The 17,513-nt window shown below is 43.4% G+C and overlaps 1 protein-coding gene across 4 annotated transcripts in view; it reads left to right on the forward strand.

Moving 5' to 3' along the window:
- Positions 1-7,406: 7,406 nt before the first annotated feature.
- The window catches only part of LOC138521050 (mitochondrial glutamate carrier 1-like), a 161,521-nt gene continuing 151,414 nt past the window's right edge, over positions 7,407-17,513 (forward strand). For 2 of the 4 annotated variants that reach the window (XM_069633567.1, XM_069633568.1), the window contains exons 1-2: positions 7,407-7,517; positions 12,720-12,845. In XM_069633567.1, the coding sequence (XP_069489668.1) occupies positions 7,498-7,517; positions 12,720-12,845 (146 nt within the window). In that variant the 5' untranslated portion in view covers positions 7,407-7,497. Of the gene's footprint in view, positions 7,518-12,719; positions 12,846-17,513 lie in introns of those variants that run through there. The other 2 variants (XM_069633569.1, XM_069633570.1) reach the window with 1 other exon arrangement.

Below are 17,513 nucleotides of genomic sequence, written 5' to 3' on the forward strand. Positions count from 1 at the left end.
GGTGGATTTGCCGTAAATACCTTGCGGTGAATCCATCGAGTTTTGGCAGTACAGTGGAAGTTTTCCCGCCAGCTTTTCCCTGCAGGCAGAACTTCAATCTTGCTGCATAACTCATAAAACGGTGGTGCAGTAATGCAGCAGTAAAGTGGTAGTAAATAATTACCACCACTTTACAGTCCTTTGTACCACCCCACCATACTCAGGCCCCATTATCTATTTATACTAAATTCTCTACCTGTTTCCTTTTTTGAGTTGGAAATCCCAAGAGCCAGTGCTAGGATATTCCAGCAGCACTGAGAAGTCATTGTGAAAGAGGAATTCTGCACTGTTGCGAACGTATGATAGCACGGAAGCAAGACCACTAGAGCAACAGAGATTCGTAATCCCCGATCCGCGCTTAGAAACCAAACTCAGGTACGGTATAAGGCGCGTTATAAAAAACGATTAAATTAAATTGTACCTGAAGGGACAGCATTCTGCAGTAATCCTCAAAGAATGAGAAGGGAATGAGAAGGGAAATGAGAAGCCTGCCTGGCACCAACAACCTGCCATTACCACTCCTGCACCTTTCAGGAATATGTAAAGAGTGTGAAAAAGTGGCAGGAAATGCAGGTCCTTCTGTAGCATTTGGGGGCCATGAGTGTCCATGTTTTAAGATAAATTAACTTGGCTTTTCACAGCAGTAGAATTTTAGAGTTCCCTTGTACCATTCTTTTACACTCCATCCGTTCCATCCACTCCATCCACTCTATCCATTCCACCCACTCCATCCGTTCCACCCACTCCATCCACTCTATCCATTCCACCCACTCCATCCGTTCCACCCACTCCAACCTTTCCACCCACTCCAACCTTTCCACCTACTCCATCCGTTCCATCCACTCCATCCGTTCCATCCACTCCTTCCGTTCCATCCACTCCTTCCGTTCCATCCACTCCTTCCGTTCTGTTCTATTCACACCATCCATTCTATTCACTCCATCTACTCCATCTGTTCCATTCACTCCATCTACTCCATCCGTTGCATCCACTCCAACCGTTCTATCCACTCCATCCGTTCTATCCACTCCATCCGTTCCATTCACTTCATCCGTTCCATTCACTTCATACGTTCCATTCACTTTGTTCGTTCTATCCCTCCAACCGTTCCTTCCCCTCATCCGTTCCTTCAATGCATCCGTTCCATTCACTTCATCCGTTCCATTCACTTCAACCGTTCCATCTCCTCCAACTGTTCCTTCCCCTCCAACCGTTCCTTCCCCTCATCCGTTCCATCCATTCTATCCGTTCCATCTAAACGATCTGTTCCACTCCATCCGTTTCACCCACTCTATCCGTTTCACTCACTCTATCCGTTTTAGCCATTCTATCCGGTTCATCGACTCCCTTTGCTTTTTTATTTTCTTTGTTCTAACAGCCCTGGATTTCTGTTTATTGTGACTATTCATTCCATTTGCTCTATACGTTGATTTCTAATGGGAAGAGGCACGTTTTCAGTAGTTTGCAGAAAGACAGGTAGTCTTCAGTGTGTCGAATGTGGGGTGGAAGTGAGTTCCATAGAGTGGGGGCCAAGGCTGAGAACGATGATCCTCCTAACCTGATTGAGTTGGTGTTTGGTATCACTAAAAGGAGGGCAGAGCTTGATCTCAGAGTGCGTGGTGGGTGGTAGGGTTTAAGCTTTTCCTGTAGGTATAAAGGGCCAGTTTTGTGCACTGCTCAGTGGGTGATGCACAGGGTTTTGAAAGTTGCTCTTCATATAAACCGGGAGCCAGAGGAGAGTTCTGAGAGCAGGAGAGGTGTGGTCTCTTGGGCCAAGTGCTAGAAGCATTTTGGCTGCAGCGTTTTGTGCTCTTTGTAGTTTAATGAGGTGGTATGCTTGGACCCCGAGGTAGAGGGAGTTGGCATAGTCCAGTCTCGACATTACAATAGACTGGACAGCGGCCAGTCTGTTGGGAAAGGAGAGGTACAGAAAAATGCGTCTAAGGATTTTGAGGTGGTAATGGCAGGACTTAGAGACATTATTGATTTGGCGAGAGAGGGTTAGGTCAGAGTCGAGAGTGCATCCAAAGTTTTTTACTGTGGTCGAGGTGGTGGGTGGATTACCCATGGATGTGGGCCAAGGTAGAGGGTGGGGTAGAAGCTCGGTGTTGCCGCACACCATGATTTTGGTTTTAGTGGGGTGTAGGGGGAGGTGGTTTGTAGTCAATGTCAAGGAGGCAGGTTGCGAGGTCGGGCTGACAGTTGGTGTTTAAATTGAGGAGTTTTAGGATTATTTGGGTGTCATTGGCGTAGTTATAGCACAGGATATTGTGCGGGCGGATTATTCTCGGCAGGGTGGACAAATAGAGGTTCAACTGGAGGGCTGATAGGCATGCTCCTTGAGGAACTCCTGTATTGACTGGTCGGGCGGCGGAAGCAAAGGTGGAGAGGAGGGTAATTTGTTTCCTGTTGTTGAGGAAGGATGCTATCCATTTGAGAGCGTTTCCACGGATTCCTAGGGAGTGGAGGCGGTCAAGGAGGATTGAGTGGTTGATTGTGTCAAAGGCGGCGGAGAGGTCAAGAAGGATTAGTGCAGCGCATTCCCAGAGAGTCTGCGGTGATCTTAAGGTCGTCCCAGATTGAGGTCAGAGTGGTTTTGGTTCCGTGTCGTGGTCTTAAGCCTGATTGTGCAGGGTCTAGGAGGTTGTAGGATTCTACAAAGGCATTCAGTAGGGAGTATGCAGTTTGATCGATGAGTTTAGCGAGGAATCTGGTGTTTGAGCTGGGGCAGAGGTTTTTGGGGTCGAGGGAAGGTTTTTTAGAAGAGGCTTGACATGTGCAGTTTTGAAGGCGTCGGGGAAGATTCCCGAGGTGAGGGAGTCATTTAGGATGGTTCTTGTGTACTCTCTTGCGCAGGGGGATGAGAATATTTCTTTGAGGATTGAGGTGGGGCAGGGGTCAAGGGTGGCCAGGGGGGGTAAGGGGGCAGCCAGGTGGCTTCTGAGCAGAGAGAAGGTTGAGAAATGCGTCTCTCGATATTGGTGTGAATGAGTCGAAGGTGGGATGGGTTGTTGTTGTTTTGGCAGGTGAGGGGGTGACTGGTAGGGGGGATGGATTACGTGGCCGGGACAGGAGGGGCAGTTTGTTGTTAAGAGAAGTTGTTCTTTCGAGAGCAGTGATGTAGAAGTGGAGAAAGAGTGAGTCGCAGAGTGACTGAGATGGGGTGGAGGTACAGGTTGGTTTTGTGAATTGAGAAATGATTTTGTGAAGTTCCTTGCTGGGGTTTTCACAGTTGAGAATTCGAGAATTGTAGTGTACTTTATTTGCTTTTCGGATTTCGGCTTTGTATTGGCGATGGTGCCGGGCCAGGGTGGATCTACTCAGGTTGTTTTTGTCTTTCTGCCATTTGCGGTCGAGAGATTTATACAGTTGTTTTGCAGTCTTCAGTTCTGGTGTAAACCATCTGGGTAAGGGCCACGGCGAGCGGATGATTGGCAAGTGGGGGTGAGCGGGATTAGTGAGATATTGAGCCAAGAGTCAAATGAATCAATGGTTAAGGGTTCATTACGTGGGATGGATGAGGGGGGAGATTGAAGCAGGGCTTCGGCTAGGTCAGGGAGGATCTTTAGTTTCTTCCAGCATTTGCATTGATTGGGGGTACTGGTTCAGGAATGGGGATGGGGGCAGGCAAGCGAATGGTGAAAGGCACAATGAAGTGATCAGATCAGATGATAGGTACAGGGGGTCTTAGATGTATCTGGCCGTGGGAGCTAAAGATGGCATCAAGGGTGTGTCCTTTAGAGTGAGTTGGGCCGTTCATGTGAAGGCAAAGGTTAAGCGCATCTAGGCAGTCGACAAGTGAGTGGGTCATGGGGTTGGTGGGAATGTCAAGCCAGATATTGAAGGGCAGGATGGTTTATTTGGATTGTGGCTATCAAATCACGGAGGTTGTTTGAGAATTGTCTGTCATAGCCAGGGGGTCTGTAGATGATTAGGAAGCTGTGGGAGAAAGTCGGGGGTGGGGGGGGAGTTTGACAAGAAGCGATTCGCAGGAAGGAATGATTGTCTGGCAGTCGATGATTGAGATGGAGAAGTGTGACTTGAAAACGATTGCAACTCCTCCTCCTCTAGAGGGTCGGTTGAGTGGGATTAGGGAGTAGTCCGGGGGAAGGCTTTGTGGGCAATAGAGGTAAAGCCGTCAGAGAAACAGGTTTCCGTGATAAAGACTAGGTCTATATTGTCTGAGGCGAGGAGATCAAAGATTCTGTGTCTGTTTTTTGCTACGGAGCGGGCAGTGGGTCATGAGTAGGAGTGGGAGGGGGGAGGCGGGGAGTGAGCGGGATCTGGGAGGTGAAGGAAGCGGACTGGTCGATGGTGGTTGGGAAGAGTAGGCGGGTTGAGGAGGGGGTGGGTGTGGGGAATTTTCACGCTATTACCACTGGCGGATTTCCCACCTGCGGTAATAGCGCTGAAAATCAGCAAATTTGCTGCTGATTTACCCCCAGCTCACAGCTGGGGGCAAATCGGCCAAGCCCATGATCTGGCAGACCCTTAAATGCAGCTGTAATAGCGCTACTGCCGCATTTAAGGGTTACCGTCAGACTCGTGATGAGGTCTTTGATGTTGTTGGGAGCACAGTCTAGCTGCAAGGTTCAATATAGTGATGCTATTAGTGTACGAGTAGTCGTTTGACCATAATATGTGACTGTACGATGTGACACAGTAAACCTTTTAAGATTTTGAGTAAGAGTGGTAGGGCTTTCTGGCGTGAAGTAATTGCTTCAGTCCCCATCTTGCCACACTTACTTTTTGTTGGTGCTGGTTGACGGCAGCCTACTGGCTTTTTGCTTCTCCTGTGGATACCAGCAGATACGATCTTTGTCTTGGGCCCTTAGTCTTAGGGCTGCACGGGCAGATGGCTGCCCTGGATGGTCGATTATGCCTTGGCTACACGGGCAGAAGGCCCAATCAGAGCAGTGTGTGGTTCGGGAGGCAGGAGGGAAGCGAGGACCAGGAAATGGGAGCTGGGAAGGAGGAGGAAGGCAACAGGCACACAAGGGCACAGAGCCCGAAATTCAGGCAAAGATTCACTGGAAGTCACGCTCAGGAGCACACAATCAATATAATACAATCGCCTCACCTCAATCCCTTAGCGAAAAGAAGGTGAGCGCGACCAGCTGGAATGAATGGAACACATGGAACGGATGGAGTGGATGGACCGGATGGAGTGGATGAGCCAAAGGAGTAGATAGAATGGACAGAGAGGATGGAACAGATGGAATGGATGGAACAGATGGAGTGGATGGAACGGATGGAGTGGATGGATGGAACGGATGGAGTGGATGGAACGGATGGAGTCGATGGAACGGATGGAGTGGTTTGAATGGATGGAGTGGATGGAAAGGATGGAGTTGATGGAACGGATGGAGTCGATGGAACAGACGATGAAAACGGAACATATGAGTGAATGGAAATGATGGAACGCATGGAGCAGATGGAACAGACTGAGTGGACAGAACAAATAGAGAGGACGCAACAAATAGAGTAAATGGAACAGATGAGAGGGATGTAACAGATGAAAGGGATGGAACCGATGAGAGGGATGGATCGGATGAGAGGGATGGAACGGATGAAATGGATGGAACGGATGGAACGGATGGAATGGTTGGAACAGATGGAATGGATGAATAGATGGAATGGATGAATAGATGGAATGGATGAATAGATGGAATGGATGAAATAGATGGAACGGATGAGGTAGATGAAACAGATGAGGTGGATGGAGCGGATGAGTGGATGGAACGGAGGTAGTGGATGGAACGGACGGAGTGGATGAACATATGAAACGGACAGAGTGGATGGAACAGATGGAGTGAATGGAACGGACGGAGTGGATGGAACGCATGGATAGATGCCGCGGCAGATGGTACATATCTGTATCTCCTATATATGCTATGTACCTGTATACCCATGTTTTCTGTATCCCATGTTTACCCTATCCATCCTGTCGCTTTATATACGTATGCCGCTATGTATGCCCCCAGTGTCCTGCTCTCGTGCCTGGTCTCAGGCGCTTTACTGATAACCACCATATCTCACTACTACGCTTACTCTCTCCTATACACCATCATTCAACTAGAACACAGCTATACCATGGTAAAATTTGGGCTGGCTGTTCACATAGTAACATGACCCCACGAACACCTCATCACCCTAGTAAAACACTGCTAACCCTAATAAAACACTGCTAGTTTGATCACATTCCGGCTAGCTTAGGCGTTCCTCAGGGCTAACGCAGCCACAACTTACCCTCCAGACTGAACACATCCAACTGATTTCCTCAGCACCACACCTACAGGTAATAAGCAACTATCATGCAACAACCACACCAGCTGTACACATACTCGGTGCGCCCACGTACCATACGACAATCTTTCTCTCTCTACTGACTTGAACTGCGGTTCCCGAGGGCATTCAACCTACCAGCGCTTTGTGGTCATACCAATGATATAGAAGGCGCTATGTAAATGCCAAGTAACATTACATAACATCTGTTTTGCTCTGAGATAACAGCTTTTATTTTTTCCTTTTGAGAAACAACTGGGTTCTGATTGGAATTCGTTCATCGTTTACAGCTTTTTGTCGAGGGGAAAATATACCATATAGAAACCCAAATACTCATAAGCACAATAAGCCGTAATTTAATACGAAAACTTCACAACTTCAGTTAACTTCACAAAGTGTGCGAAGGCGAGGTCCCAAAATTCAAGCAGGCCTACTTTTGACGTCACATCACACAGCATTTTGGCATTTGTTGACCTGCATTTTTAGTGGGACATTCCAACTACAAGTCCCATAATGCAATTTCATGGAATTTCATATCTTTCTTCGCCTAACGCCTGGGATTGTGTCTGTTCATAGAGCCCTATTTCAATTGCATAATAATACATTTATTGTACTTTAAATGAGTTAGAGCGTCTCAGTCTCTCAAGGGTAGAACTATGAGAGGATGCAAGTATATTGTGTATGCACCGTATTAAGGTCATTAGTTAACTCCATGTCACTGGGGACACAATGTCCCAGTCCTTGCCTTTCATTTCTCCACCGAACGCCTTCTGGGAGTTGTAGTCGTGGGTTACTTCAATTAACTAAAACGGACTAAATAGCAGACTCCTGTGATATAGAGTCATTATGTTGCCTGTCCCATGGTATGGAAGTGCTCTATGAAGAGCCCAATGCCGAGTTAAATGTCCACGATGGGACTGCATGCCTGTGACGAAGTGATCTGATTACTAACCTGGCTGTGGACTGCAGGTGCTTGCCAGGAGTGCCTGCTTCTGAAATAGACTGCTGCAGAGGATGGGTTATTTATAGATGCCAGCTGGTGTATGTAACGCTTTAGTTTACTACCCCCGAGCCCAGTTGGTGTCTGCTGCTGGAGGAACCAACTCAAGCTCGCGGCAGCTTTGTCCTGTGACCAAAGCAGCTTTAATCGCCTTTTGCTTTAGATTTAGGAAAATGGCCGAGAAACAGATTAGGTAAGTCGAAAAAAGAGCTGTCTAATCATGTTCGTGTGCTCAAGAGAAAATAATAATGTAGATGATGAGAAACATGTCAAGTCTATACCAACAGGTTGCAAATGCTGTAATGTGTCGCCATTCTTATCGGCCATTTTGGATATGTCATTTAGAGTTACAATTGTTTATTTTTACTTGATAGATTTGCTGGCATGTGAGATGTAGAACCTCTAATGAACTGCTATGAGGGGCGGGGGGCGGGAAACAGTGCAGTTCATTCGATGTATATAGTGCAGAACTGGTTACAGGTGTCTAAAGGGAAGTATGTTTTATTTGTCATGTGTATATTTCAGCAGTGGAAATGCAGTCGGTTTTCTTCTTCTGGGCTTGTATCATTGTATGTAAACAGACCGTTTGCTGCAAATGAATCCATTTGAAGCCGCAACTAGATGTGTCTGCTAGCCATGTAAATCATTACATATGGCATGGTGAAATAGGCCCGAGACTTTGTTTAAGAGAGGATGTGAAGCCTGGAAGGAAATCTCATATTTAAAATAGTGTGGTATTAATGGGTAAATGGGATAGTCAGAGCTGTAAACATTACAAAGAGGAATGTACACGCGAGGTGGGTTTCCTGCCTGGAATACCACATGTGATTCACCTGAGCCACCCATCTATTTAATTGATTTCACGCCATTGGGGTGTCAAACCTATGTTGTAAGAGCAGTACCATATTTTTGGTAGATTCTATATGATCTCAATTGATCATATCGACTTTGTTTTAGGTTTTTGCCTAAAGGCACTGATTAATCATCTAAATGTTTTGCTCGGTAAACCTTTTTAGTCTGCATAGTGTTGCATGGAGGGAGGGCACATTCTGAGTGGTGCCCATTGCATATCTAATGTTCTGTCCTTATGATGTGCCCTGCCTGCAAAGTCCTTCTGAAGGATGCTCCAGGCTTTGGAATGTTATCCTTTGCTCCACTGGAAATCTCTCAAGGCGGTGGGTATTGGTGCACACTGCATAGCCAATAGCCTGTCCTTATGATGTCCCCTGCCTGCAAAGTCCTTCTGAAGGATGCTCCAGGCTTTGGAATGTTATCCTTTGCTCCACTGGAAATCTCTCAAGGCGGTGGGTATTGGTGCACACTGCATAGCCAATATCCTGTCCTTATGATGTCCCCTGCCTGCAAAGTCCTTCTGAAGGATGCTCCAGGCTTTGGAATGTTATCCTTTGCTCCACTGGAAATCTCTCAAGGCGGTGGGTATTGGTGCACACTGCATAGCCAATATCCTGTCCTTATGATGTCCCCTGCCTGCTAAGGCCTTGTGAAGGATGCTCCAGGCTTTGGAATGTTATCCTTTGCCCCACTCCACTGGATATCTTACAAGGCTGTGGATATGTGATCACTTCCTTTGGAAAATCTATGCAAGCACTAGCTGCATTGTTCTTGAATATTTTTAGTTTCCAGAACATGGAGATTGGGAATGCTAAAGTAAATAGATTATTTTTAAAAACCTTGCGGCCCGGGTTTTCACGAGTACCTTTTTAAGTGAGTATATTTGATAGTTTATACATTCTTGAGCAACATTTACACTCTTAACCAGCAACTTTCCTTTGAAAACAATGCCAGGGATACTAACATGAGAGCGCACTCATGGAGCCCGATTGTTTGGGGAGGAGTCAATGTTGTTGCATCCGATAAGTGGGACCTACATAGAGTAATCATTGAGCGAGAAGCATCTGCGTATTAGCCATCAGTGGATGTGTGCCAGGCAGTCAGAGTCATCCCTCTCTGTAGCTCTATGAGTAATACTAATAGACACATGTATACATTGCATGGTAGCAGTGACTAAATCTATCCGCGAAGGACTTAACATTGCAGTGTTGGAGCTTGCGCAATATTAGCTTGGATTTTTTCAATTTTTAACAAAGGATTTGATCATTTGCTCAGTTGATGTGTTTCTCTCCGGCCAATTCATGAGCAGTTTGGTAAACTCTGGTATTCAACTCTTTCATATGTGTCTGACAGAAGAGAGTTAAGAGAGGGGACTTACTCATTCAAGGTGGATAATAGATATGTGTGGAAGTATATTTGCACTAACTATGCTCCTTCAGGTCTATATGCTTCCAGGCGCTCTCAAGTTGCTCTTGAAACTGCAATAAGGGTGATGCATGGGTTGGCGAATGTACATATATGATAAAGCTATGTAAAACATATTGCTATCCTTTAAGCCAATATTATTAATCATGCACTCCTAGTATGTTGCTCTGTGTCCGAACTGGAAATAAACCGAGTGAAATGGTCTATTCTAGTCACACATTATACAGTAGCATTTTTTTAAATTGAGGCATACCAGAAAGGGAGGGCCAACACTGTTGGTAAAGGCCTGCTGCCCAATTTAAAGCCCAAACAAAGCAAATGTCTCCTTTCTCTGCTGAAGACAGTAGTAGCATCATCAACAGAGAAAATGGACGTTGGGGCGGAGACTTTAGGTAAGTTATGCATTGCATTTTCGTAATTAACAATAGAGTGCAGCATCTATGCTTTGGGTGGTTGGTGTTCATGGATAAATGGGCGCTGTTGGTTTGTGAAGGAGAATGGGCTTGATAGTCAGACAGGCACGCACAGCACTCAGCACTCAGCCTGTATTTTGAGTATCCTGATTATGATATGAGAGGATATTTATAACACACTTAATACCCGGAGGTTTCTAAGCGCAGACCAGGGGATCGAACCCTTGTTGCTCCGTGTCGCCTTGCTTCTAAGGTGAGCACGTTGCCACTGAGCTATCCTCCCGAGATTAGCTGTGCCCCCTACCTAGAATGCTAATGCATTTTTAAAAACCCACCATGATATTGATGTTGTTTGGAAGACATGTTCTGATGCTCATATCACAGGAATGTCAGCTTCACCACATTGGTGTGTCTCAATGAAGGTCAAATGCATATGTTGTTGTTGTATCCTTGAAGGCTGTCAGCCCTGGCTTATGAGGCCATGGGGAACAGTTTTTCTCTACAAGACAATGGCATTAACCCAATATGGAGAAAAATGCACAAATGTCTTTTCATGGCAGCATACCCTTAGTGATTTGTTTGGTGGGCTCTGAACTGTAGGTGAACTTCCAGGGATGGCTAGTAGGGGGCATTGTAACATGAGTCTCTTAGCTAAAATTACCTTTTTTTCTCTTACAAGACCAATTGCTGTCTGGTACTGCCCCATCAGTCAGAACTTGCTCCTCTTGAGATACCAACGTAACCTTATATCAACTACCATCCCTTTTTATTTATCATGTTTCTTTCTACACCTGTTCACCTAAATATATTGGGAGGAAGGTAAGGTTACTTGCTTTGCATAAGAGAAGAATAACATTGGCAGGCACCTGTTGATAAACATTTCAATTATAATCCAAAATCTTTTCAAATTGTATCACAGAAGCAGATTTAAAGGTTTCTTAAAATATGCTTTGTGGACCTTCAACACAATGTCTGCATATAAAAGCACCTGGGACTCAAAGCTAGTGAGGAGGGATAACCAGTCTATCTAAGGATAACTTACCCAGTGTCTTCAACATCATAATTGTAATTCAAATTAAGTGTGTGATGCTTAGTTCTTTGGTCCCAATATGCTCAATACCGTTTAATGATTATTGAAACGTAGGAACGAAATATTGCATTTACAGTCTGTACACATTTAGCAATCCATGTGTTTAGTTTGTGGTCAGTACTTCATAGTACTGCCATCTCTAACACTAGAAATGCAAAGAAAATAAACCACTACTTGTTTTCCAGCAATACCTTTTGTGTTGCTAGGAGAGTTACATATCTATAAAACCAAATTATGAAGCTATTGTCCCATGTTTTGCTTATAAGAAATAAGCAAAAGCAAATTGATTTAAGAAATTAATCAATTCATAAAACAGAAGTGTTACACATATTAAAAATGTTTAAGAAGCAAACAATTCAAACAATGAAGTGAGTCTATAAAAATCAATGAATTTCGGATACAAATAAATTGTTTCTTCAAAGAAAGTTAATATTTAGTACACATATGAATTGATGAATACGGCTATTTAAAAAATAATTGATTGCTCATCATTTTTAATAAAATAATCAATTTATTACAAAAATGATCAATTTGTAAAAAAAGATGGCAATTAGTGAATCCATTGTGAGTTGCATTCCTATTTCCCTCATCAGTGATTGGATATCAGTGAATTTTGAAATTTTCTTCTGGAGTAGGGTTTCATGAAAAATTAAAAGAACTGTTGAGCAGCCACACAACACCTCATCCTCTTGCTAACAAGAACGGGTCAAGGGTTCAATTTGAGCAATGGTGATGATTTTCTTTGTGTTGCTATTTGAAATGGGGTAAGGTTGTTTAATAAACAATCCAATAATGGATTATAGAAGGTGTCCGGTCAAATGGTCGAAAATAAAAGATCGAATGACCATTTGATCGAAGTAAAATGGTCAAAAAAAAAAGGTTGAATTGTTTTATTTATTTATTTATTTATATATTTTTTTAGTTTTGGTTGGTTAAAAAATATTTTTAATAAAGAAAAAATGGGGTTGGGGGAATCCCCCCTATAAAAAAAAAATCAATCTTTTTTTTTCGACCATTTTACTTCGATCAAATGGTCATTCGATCATTTGGTTTTCGACCAAATGACTGGTAACCCTTATAGAAAACATGTATAAAGAAGTATATTGCATTATGATGCACTGCAGGCGATCCATGTGCCCAAAGCTATGTCTGTGTGTCTGTGTCTGTGTGTTTTGTGTGTGTATCTGTGTGTGTTTGTGTTTATGTGTGTTTATACAGTGAACACATTTGAACATACAAAGTTAATCCTAATGATGTACAAAATAGTGAAATCCAGTCAGCTTTTCCATTTAGCCACAGTAAATGTCTCTGAGAATAAATGCTTTTAATAAACTTCAGTGGGATCTATTTGCATATATATGGGTCATCTTGCAAACTTGACTAGCTTGTCCTATAAAATTGGAAGCCAAACCCAGCCTTATTACATTTAGCGACAAATTAACTGATTTGCAAAGAAATCTGAAAATCGGAGCAGTGCAATATGATGTTTCCATTTTGGTCATCTTGGTCATATATTGTTTCTCATAACCCACCTTATTGATTAAAAGGCTTAGAAGAACATTCTATGTTCCCTAATAAGGATTTGAACCACTGAACTGCTTTGCTTCCCCTTTAGTTTGCCTGCTAAACTCATTAATGGCGGTGTTGCTGGGATCATTGGTGTGACCTGTGTCTTTCCAATCGACTTAACCAAAACAAGGTTACAAAATCAGAGAAATGGACACCAGGTTTACAAAAGCATGTAAGTACAATACCTTTCAACTTCATAGCACAGGAAATATGCATTATAATGTAACGTTTTGGATTCATTATGGAGATAATTAAAAGTATGCATGTCTTACATCATTTTAAGAATTGATTGATCAAGCAAAATCAGTTAATTTAGGCCATTCGTATTAAGCATAATGCTAGTGGAATGGTTTGGTGGCTCTAAGATTAGGAACTATTATTAACCTATTAATTGTACAAAGGTTTTATTGAGACGATAGAGATGGAAAGTTGTTTGTTTTTTTCGGATTTGAAGCTGTGATCATCAGGAAACAATCAGAGCTCCGGAGTGGCTTTCAACAAATGGGCTATGATAACTGTTTATCTACCTATCACCATTAAAAGTTGCTTTCTGCAAATGTGCAAACAAATATAAACTAAGAGATAACTACTTTAATATAGCAAGTCAATAACGATATAACACAAGACACCAGTGCTTAATCCGATCCAGTTAACAAAGTAACAGTGACATGATAGTGATTCTGTCCTTTTGCTATTTCTGGACATGTCAGCTGCATTTAATATCTTCAATCATTCCATTCTCATTGCCAGATAGGGTGAGGTGGTGGGGTCTCTGAAATGACCCTTAACTAGGTATACCCCCTTTCCTGGTTGGTGAATAGCAAGTCTTGAATTAGACACTTTTGGGCTGTTCCTTCTATCTTAACTCGCTGTGGTGCCCAGGGAACTGTTATTCGACCCTTCCTTTTAATATCTCGGTGACATCCTTGCATGGAAAGTGCCTCATTCCATAATTATGTGGATGAGATTCAAATCATCTGCAGGCTTAGCTGAGACCTCAAGGAAAATCTCAAACAATTAGAAGATCTTTTCAATATAATAACTGATGGTTGACGCTGATTCGGCTGAGATGCATCCAATCTAAGACCGTGCTGCTGCTACTCGCCTTCTGAAAGGTATTTACTTTCCTTTTCTTCCCAACGTTCTGAAAGTAGTTGTAAAACCATAGTGTGCGCCATCCTGGTGGCCAAGTTTAAGTATTGCCATGCACTATTTATGTGAGCATCGAAGAACTTCTTACCTAACTTCAAATCCAGCTAAATTCTGCTGCCAATGCTCATAAACCTCTACTCCAATCTGAGAAGGATGCATTGGCTTGTGTTCGAATCCAGAATTATGCTCAAGTCCTGATCTCTGAACAAAAAAGGCTTAGCTGATCTGATGCTCTTGTACCTTCAGAATCAGTTCAATCTGTACTCTTCAGCCAGAGTCCTCCACTCCATCCATAAGCTTCTTGTAATCATGTATCTATTTAAAGGGGTTGAATACCTTTTTTTTTGTAATTGGTTATTTAGCGAGCGTGGACCCGGGGATCGAACCCATATTGCTCTGCGTCGTCATGCTTTCAAGGCAAGTGTGTTGCCCCTGAGCTATCCTCCTGAGCCATTGGCATCCAATCTTCCGAGCATCCCAACAGAGGGGGTACTTCTTCTTTCACCAGCTGCCAACATTTAGAGGCACATTCTTATTTTCAGTCTTGTCTTCCTGCCTGGCTTCCAGTGCTTATGTATATGTTGTGTATGTGTTGTGGTTGTTGTATTTGTTAGCAGCAGAGACCTGACCAGGATTACTAGAATTGAGCATTCTGTGGCATGGTCGGCGAGGGCAGACATTCTGCAGGACAGTCACTCATTTGCAGGAGGCCTTCTTTGTCACATACCATAAAACCTTCATTCTTTGATTATTTAGCTAATATGTGATCATTTGGTGCCAGAGTAGATGGTGATAAAGCATAACTTCCACAGTTGACAGTTATTCTGCTGCCCATTAGCTGACGTACAAACATTTCATTCAGAGTAACTGAAGGAGGCACATTTTCCAAACGTTTCAGAAGATGTTTGCCCTCCATATCAATGTGGTTCCAGTGTTCATAGATGGGTTGAAGCCCGTTAAAATTCTGTGTTTACCCTTTTAACAATATGAAAAACGTGCAAACATTGCTTTGTTTGCAAACAAGGAAAGAATGCACCTTTTTTACAGAGATATTTGCAAAAAATAGTGGGGAAACACACATAGATGTTTCTCTCCACCTACGTTAGTTTCCTTTTAGAATTTAGACAGAGTAATAATAATAATACCTGTCATTATAATAATTTGTTTTTTAAGTAGCACTTTTATCCAAAGCGCTTTGCACAGGACATATTTACATACACATTATTATTCTTATTACCCAATCGAAATTCGTACGATTTACGACTTTGGTATGATATCACATCCTAATGTTAGATATGACAATTATTTTGTTTTAATGCTCTAATGATTGAAATTAACTGGATCCATCTCAGGAATTATGACCTTTTCATCTCTGTCAAGTTGCATTTTTCCTAACTTCCAGAATTTGGACCCTACAGAACCACACAAATTGTGAAAGCAAACATGTGATCTATGTCATTGAATGCCCGTGTAATTTACTATACATTGGCAAAACTATCAGGCCAATTAAACAAGGCATCAGCGAACACAGGTCTTGCATCAAAAATCATGTGGCAGACAAACCTCTAGTCGACCATTTTAACAAAAAAAGGACAGCAACGAACAATTCACGTGGATGGTCCTTCAGCAACTTAACCCACAGAAACGGGGGGGGGGTGACATCAATTTGGCCCTCACCCGACTTGAACAAAAGTGGGTCCATAAACTGAATACAGTAAAAAACAGTCTCAACATTACCGTTGAATGGAAACATTTCTGGACGTAACTGCCACCACTGTCTCCTTTCAACCCTGAGTGATTCTTTAATTCTTTAATTATTAACCAGGAATATGCACATGCTTATTTTGAACATTGAATTTCAAACTGTCACCCTGAATATGCAAATGCTGGTTTTTTTGCTAGTTTTTGAACATCGATTGGCTTTTAAAACGCATGCCATGCTCATCCACATTTATGTGCTTGTATTTTTTCACTCCAGCCACCACCCAAGTCAGTCACTATGGACTTGCACCTGTACTGTATTTTCATAAACTTGCTCGTGTTCAGCATTGAATCGCTGCACACAACTCTGCACAGCCGCCACTCTCGGCATCAACATAGTCAGTCACGTCACTATTGGACTTGCTATGAACTGTCATTACTTTACGCAGTACACCATGCATTCTGGTGCATTTACACCACAACCATCCAGTTCGACTACATCCCCCTGCACTACATTTCCCAGCATCCTCTGCCCGGAGCCAACGTTGATTGACAGGGCTTGTCCCTCTCCAACACACGCCACTCCCATTGACCCACGTGCTGACAGCTGATTGGACCTCTGGGGGCGGGTACTTCCTGTGACTTGCAGTTTGTTAGTTTCACTTTCATTTGCACACGCCGCGACACTACAGCTAGACTCTTCTGCTCCGGTAACCAAGTACGTTTTTTAAGAATTGCAAACTGTTTCTCAACTACTCGCTGGCCCATACTATATTCTGGGACACTCCACGTCCCTCACATGATTTCACTCAGCCTTCAACGTCTCGCCTGTTAATTTTTGGCTTTTCACTGCTCTCTCATTTCTGCTGCACAGTGACCATGACAATTGCTGGGGCCCACAGGCACCTTCACCCGGCACTCCCTCAGTTATTCATTTTTTTCTGGATCCCTTTGACCACACAGCTCAACCACACGGGCACCATAAACCATGATGTAGGCCTCCCTCCGTGCGTCTCCTACGCATTGCACCTCACAGAGGCTCCTGCCTTGTAGTCGACTTGGGTGCATATAGGCTATTTTAGCCTCCACTCGAACCGGACATCACACACGTTCTGGTTCCAAGACCAAGACCACTAGTAGCTTTTGCCTTTTCCTTCCAGTTGCTGGCGCCATTGATTGACGCTACCGCCATCTATAGACCCCGGTTCCAGATACGGTTCTTTGGACTAATTCCATCAGCAACAGTGGCCACTCGGTCACCGCCTTCACCTGACTTCCCGCATGGTTGAAGACTCTCAGAAGCCCTTACCGCTGCACCGCTTGTCGGTTCACGGTAAGCTTCTGTTCTCTGGTGCTTACTCTTTGCACCTCTCCTGACACTAATTGGTCACTAATAAATTGCGCAAATCACCAATTAACTCTGGAGATCCCACTCCTCCTAAACTATCTGTCATTGAATCCGACAGATACCCCACCGACAGTGTTTCATCCCTTCACCTCCATCCTGAAGAAGGCCATCCCAGTCACTTTCGTACCCTATGGCCAAAACACTACAGTGTCGATCTATGACACAACTCCACCCCTTGCATACTTGTACACACTTGTTGTGTTTTTTTCCCTATGACAATACCCATGGACCAACTGAGGTCCTGGGCTGCATTCACTCTTGTGTTGTAAACCCTTGTTAACTGTGTATCCAAGAGATCTTGCACCATCAGAAGGCTTGCACCCTCCACACTCTTGAGGGTGGTACCCAGTGGTACACCTACATATCAACCGACAACTGTCCGTCTGTCTGTTATTATGCTAACAATTGATATATTATATGTATCATCACCAAAATTCAGAGATTAAACTAAAATTATCCTGAATTTCAAAAGTGTGGGTCTCCCATCCTGATTCTTTGTTTGAATATACAAACTATTAGGATACAATGAAGAAACATAAATAGTTGGATTAACCATCTATTGATAAATCAACTCCAGAT

The sequence above is a fragment of the Ambystoma mexicanum genome, chromosome 13 (assembly GCF_040938575.1).
Source record: "Ambystoma mexicanum isolate Mex_15411 chromosome 13, UKY_AmexF1_1, whole genome shotgun sequence".
Taxonomy (NCBI): domain Eukaryota; kingdom Metazoa; phylum Chordata; class Amphibia; order Caudata; family Ambystomatidae; genus Ambystoma; species Ambystoma mexicanum.